The sequence below is a fragment of the Pyxicephalus adspersus genome, chromosome 9 (assembly GCF_032062135.1).
Source record: "Pyxicephalus adspersus chromosome 9, UCB_Pads_2.0, whole genome shotgun sequence".
Lineage (NCBI taxonomy): Eukaryota > Metazoa > Chordata > Amphibia > Anura > Pyxicephalidae > Pyxicephalus > Pyxicephalus adspersus.
This window is the reverse complement of record NC_092866.1, coordinates 38,475,733-38,481,826: the sequence shown is the minus strand read 5'-3', so window position 1 is coordinate 38,481,826 and position 6,094 is coordinate 38,475,733. Positions and strand designations below refer to the sequence as shown.

The window sequence follows — 6,094 nt, the reverse complement described above, 5'->3', positions numbered from 1 at the left end:
TTTGCCTCCTTACTTTCAGATGGGGAATCCTGTAATAGACATGTTACAATTGATATAAAGCAGACCAGCATTGTACAAAAAAAAATGTAAAATATGCCATTTATTATTTAAAAAAAAAATACACATAAACCGCCTTAATAGGTACTTACTTGCCCTTCAAAAATTCAAAACAGTGTCATCAATCCTGAACAAAATGTACATAAAACGATGGTTATCCACAGAGGGTTGTAGATATTCCAGTGTCCTTGCTATGAAAGGCAGCGGCTGACGCACCTCTTAAGTGGTACCTCATTTTCCGAGCTTAATATCCTATGGATTACCATCATTTGATGTAATTATGGTCTGTATTGACTAATAATGATCTTTAACCTTAAAAGACCACTGTCTCAAAAAATTAGCACATTCTATAATCAATGATATTTAATATGATTTAATTTTTTTTAAACTCAATTAAATACAGCAGCTTTTTCATCTTCTTCTTAAAGAGGATTAAAGAGAATTAATGCAAAGAAGCACCCCTATGAGTACTATAGTTTGTCCCTTGCCATGCCACTGTCACTTTTGATGGACAGCTTGGTCTGACTGTAAATATACATATTAAAGACATTTTATGTATTAAATCAATGCAGATAAAGGAGAACCATTTTTTTCATAGAAGTGGTCTTTCAAATTCCTAATATTTACTTGATCTCTATTATTTCAGGAATTCACCTGACTCCTTCAGGATTCAGGATTCACCTGACCCCCTGTGCAGATTTATCTAGAACTACCTATGTTGAAAGCTCACAATACTAGTTAGTTAGTTAGGATTGCACATTTAATAACTGGTCAATGTTTACATATCTTTAATTAAGTTTTATAGTACTTTGGGGGACTAAAAAAAAGCTGGTTAAAAAAAATAGTTTGGTAAATATACTAACTACATGTATCTGAAAAAACACAGTTTAATCTGGTGTCATGTGATAGTACAGCTGTACAAACAGCATTTTGTCTGAAATCTGAAACAGTTTAACCCTCAGTTTACCTCCTCTGGATTTGGCATTGTATGGGAATGAAAATAAAGTGAACAAAAGCCTGTTGCCTTGAGACCTATTGCAGGTTGGGTTCAAGAAACATGTGTCTTTTCTACAAGCGCCTCTATATATGGTACTCTCAGTATGGGACTATGGACACTTGATATTTGCTTAGGAAAGATTGTATAGTCTTCAGTCTTAACCCCATAAATATTAAAACTATAAAATCCTATCTAACCGTATCACAACTGTTACTATTATCTGTAGCTGTCAGTACTAATTTTTTGTCACCCCAATATATATTTGCCAACAAAACCCCTTCTTTCTCTTTCTCTTTTATGTTTGCTATTTTCTTATGATTAATGCAAAAGGGGTTGGTACCCATCCTTCATTCTCTTAGCTAATATCTGGCGGAACCCTAATTGAGAAACACTGGGCCAAAGCCTGATACAAAATGTCCAAAGGACATCACATGATTGTCACTGGAAATATTCTTTCATGATTGTTTCTAGTGACAAATTAATGATTGAGAGCTGTACGCACAGTGTCGTTCTGTTCTATGAAGTGCTAAAGAAGTGGATAGAACGACCGAATATCTTCCTCCATAGGAGCACACATCGGTTGTTGAATATTATGTCGGGAGACTGCTGTATACATGTCAGATTCTTGGCTGGGACAAGTACATCTGTTTATCTTGGGAGATTTTTATCTTACGTGTGTATGTAACTTCAGAACCAGCAGTGTGCACAGCTTGTGCTGTTAGTTATTAATAAGGACCATTTTGGAGTCTTCTAAATGCATATACAGACTGTGGGCAAGGAGGTGTTAAAAACAAGCCAGCACTTCCCTTTTTCCATTCTCCCTTTAGACTCCGCTGGGAGGCAGGAAAGAACGCATCCCTACAAGTCCACATTCCTTGCGCACATGGGAGTAGTGCTGAGAGTCGGGTTACTTTTTCTTCTGAAAGTGTTCCCTTTTCCTGTTCTTTGTGCTTGTACCAGATTTCATCCAGTCATTTCCACTCCCACATACTCAGCTCGTGATTCAGGCTCATCCATGGAGGTGACATCACATGTGGACTAATATAAAGGTATGCAAGATTGCACTCCAGAATAGCAGAAAATCTAAGAGGGGAAAGGGAACTGAAAAGAGTCAATAAAGACAACCTGTATTCAAAGGTAAGTTGACAGCTTGGGGACATGGAATTTCACAAATGGAAAAGCACTCCATGGAATAGCATAGAGAACGTAGGTGTTTTACTGATGGTTTGGATTACAGATCAGGTTGTAGATTTAATACTACCTATTACCACCATCATTGTGACTTTTGCTGCATTGGAAGAAATATGAGGGATGCCAGTGCTGTCCACTTCCTAAAATGTAATTTGCCTGGCTATCTCTGATATGAATTCATTCAGAGTAACTTACCTAGATGATGTGTGCTCAATAGAAGGCCAGCTTGAAGTCAAAACCCCCTAATACATACACACATTCCAGCTCTGGGACTCCAGTGAATCAGAATGACATCCTGATAATTAGTTGCATGTAATGGCAACTTTAATTTTGATTTATTTAGGTTCTCTTTAAAATCAACCTGTTTTTCCCTATGCAGAAAAACTGATTGGCTGGGGCAGTGGAAAAGATGGTTATATACAGGAGGTGGAGGCAGGCCAGTAAAGCTGGTCTTTAAACCTGTTGCATTGCCCATTGAAAAGTAAAGGCTCACTTGAAAGCAAAACATTTTGATTTTTAAAGCATGGAATATAGAGACACTCAACAATTATTGCTTACGGTGATTTTTTGGGATTGTTTCCAGGGGCATTATAACAAATGAACTCTGTACAGACAATGAAGAAGGGGGGAGGGCAAGCGGAAGCCACCTCATTTTGTTGTAAATTATAGTGGGAGTCAGTGGCCTGTTGTTTACGGGGCAGGTATGGGGAACTGTTAAACTGAATCAGGGAACACTAGATTTTCCCCCAAGGTTAAAATCTGAGACTTTAGGCAGACTTTATAATAAATAGAAAAGATAAATGAAAATTATCCATGTTTAAATGCTGTAACTTTCATGTAATGATGTTCTGGCATTCTGTAGTGTAGCTGCAAGAAGTGTCTGCTGATTTATAACTGCAAGTGTTATATATACAACTTGCCTCACCCTGACTGTTGGCAGACTTTTCTGAGATGAAATCCCAGCAAAAGATATGCAGCCAAAATCACTCCCCAAGCAGTTGGCCAAACGTGATTCGACATAGGGGCTGTTTATCAATAAATCTCCCATGTTTTGCAGGATCCCTCTAAAACCTCTTGTATATGTCTACTGGACAGTGCACATTGAGAAAAATCGCTTCAAGCTTTACCATTCTATTTTATATCTGCCTATCACCAAAGATCAATGTGGGACATTGTCTGAAAATCCCTATTCTGCCAAATAGATTTGGATTGTCAGAAGCTTAGCTATGTTTAGCCCACTTTTATGTAATAATGGCAAATGCTCAGAAGAGTACGCCTTACATGATGTGGGTGTCGGAAGTTGCCATTAAAATATATTTGGCGGTCTTTTTTATATAGGACAGAGCATGGTTGCCCACAATAACCGGTTAGATTCCATTGAAATTGTTATTTCGGAAAAGTGAGCAGGCACCTGACCTAGAAGGGTAACACATTCACTTTTCCTTGTTTTTAATGTAGGAGGTGTAGTGCATAGTATGTAAGACTAACTTAAAAGCCTTTCTATATGACACATGGAGGCTCACATTGGTGACCCCCCATTCTAAAAAAGTAAGTTCCTAGGTTGTCTTGCTGACTCTTCTACTTCAATACTTTTGGGTTGATCAACTTTATCAGTAGAGCGTGTTCACCTTAAAAGGGGAATTTTCACTAAGCTTAGTGGATGATGTGAATCAGTGATAACTTTAACAATAAAATCAGGTTTCATTAGGATCTACTGCTCCCTTATGAAAATATTATTTTTTTATTATTATTAAATTTTAATATTTTACTAATGTGTACCCAATATCATGTAGTATATATTTTTAAATATTGTTCTCCACCATATTTCTAAAACTTCCTTTCTTATTTTGTCTGTTTGACTAAACTTATCATTATTATGTGAAACACTATCCTTGTCTCTTCTATAAAACCAACGCTGATATGCCTACATATTTCCACTGTAGATGCTGTCGTCTGTTCTGTTCCTTCTTCTGCACATCTACCTCATGAATACGAGGTCTCTGGTTTTTGCTGTTGAAGATTCTGCTTCAGTAATGGTGAGCACAGCTGCCCCAACTAATGCTAGTACCCAGTCCACTGCAGCACAGCAAACCAAAGTTACACAACGTAAAAGCACCCCAGAGAGACTCTTGTACATTACCAGTGGACCAGAGGAGGACTACTATGATTATGATGAGGAAACAACACTTTCTCCACATTCCCCTGTACCTATGAAGCCATGCCATTATGATCGTTGTGAGAACTTGTCACCAACATGTGAAGAAATTCAAAGAAAAGCAGGTGGCAATTGTCTTTGCCCAGGAATCGATGGACCAAACATCAAACCAGACTCCCCAGCAATAAATAAGGTCTTGTCGGGTGACACAGAAGTGACTGTGACTTGGTGCTCACCTTCATCTACAGTGCAGTCTTATAGAGTATTGTACCAGGGACCAGACAGTCAAGTGGAAAAAGGACCACTCCTTAATGCCTCATACCGCTCCTATTCCATTGAAAATCTCCTTCCTGGTACACAGTATACAATATGTGTGGTGGCCATTAATAATGCTGGAGAAAGTTCAGCAAAGTTTATTGAGGCGGAAGAGGATATAGAGAGAACTATTAAAGGTCCATGCAGCAATTTCCACACCACTGCCACCAAAACATCACACATGTATATAGGCATAGGGGTAGGCCTAGGAGCATTGATGGTAGTGATGGGCATCTTGGGTATTTTGATGTGCAACAGAAAGAAGAGAAAGAACAGAATGGATGTCGAAGAGGAGGAAATGGGAGTATCCAACCATTACTACAAGGCTGGGAATACAAACTAGATGTAAAAACATAAAACTAGAATGGCTTCATGAAAGTTTGTGTGGCATATTAAAGGAAACCTTTGCAGAGAAACATAAAGCCCACCATGATGATTTTTCACCCTTAAAATTATGGGTTCCTGCCTGCCATGGTATTTCTGTGGCATTCTGACTTTATTTTACTTATATGTATACTTGTTCCAGGTCACTGACAAAGAAAGAACTGAAATATGTGGTCAGCATTACTGATAGGCAACCAGCATTTTCCAAAAGAGGTCATTAGAGGCAGCCTCCATATTTTACGACAGGTTTAAAACCTAATTTCAAAGTTTTTTTTACTTCAGTTTTAGGTGTAACATTATAAACCCTCTTGGTGGATATTATTAATAATATTGTAACATAGTTACATGTATATAACATTCAAAGAATAGTAACATGTATATATTATTTTGTGTTTTATAATATTTATTTTTAATAAACTCTATTTTTTATACGTTTATACCCGTTTTTCCTATTCACTACTAAAATATAATACTGTTGTGGCTATGATTGCTTTTTATTCATTGTGTGGATTAGATGTGTTTTTCAGGAAAAACAGAAACGTCCAATTTGCTTGTGAGACTTCTGTAACATGAAAGGTTTCTATTTCTCCTGGTTCAAAATCATCAAAAGTTGTGCTCTGTCTGCTTGTAAAATCATATGTGACTGTGCACACATAAACCGGATACCTGATTTCACAAGCAGGGGAAATCTGGAAATGTGTCCTCCACACTCAGCAAAACTAAGGACCCGCTAAGTGTGGGGGTTAGAATGGAGACGGGGTTGCCAAATGTACTGTAAAACCAGCTAAATGCCCACTACAATCTAACCCCAAACAAGTGCAGTAATCTACTCGATAGTACATGTTTGAAAAGCAAAACATTTAGATATTTCCTTCGGTTTTTGAATGTGTATATGTGCAGCATAACTGCAGCTGTAAAAATCTTTCAATGGTTAAAAATGTTAGGTATGCAAAGTATAACTGAAATCTTGACCACATGTTTCTTGTAGCATTGGA

At 37.5% G+C, this 6,094-nt stretch overlaps 1 protein-coding gene across 1 annotated transcript; it reads left to right on the top strand.

The window, feature by feature from the left end:
* The first annotated feature begins 19 nt into the window (after positions 1-19).
* Positions 20-5,536, top strand: LOC140337788 (LRRN4 C-terminal-like protein). The gene is made up of 2 exons (XM_072421588.1): positions 20-2,191; positions 4,189-5,536. The coding sequence occupies exon 2, from the start codon at positions 4,189-4,191 to the stop codon at positions 5,056-5,058; it is 870 nt and encodes a 289-aa protein (XP_072277689.1). The 5' UTR covers positions 20-2,191; the 3' UTR covers positions 5,059-5,536.
* The last annotated feature ends 558 nt before the right edge of the window (positions 5,537-6,094 follow it).

What these genes read in the sequence shown, in the direction of transcription:
- LOC140337788 (XM_072421588.1), top strand. Translation starts at nt 4,189, where the DNA reads ATGCTGTCGTCTGTTCTGTTCCTTCTTCTGCACATCTACCTCATGAAT.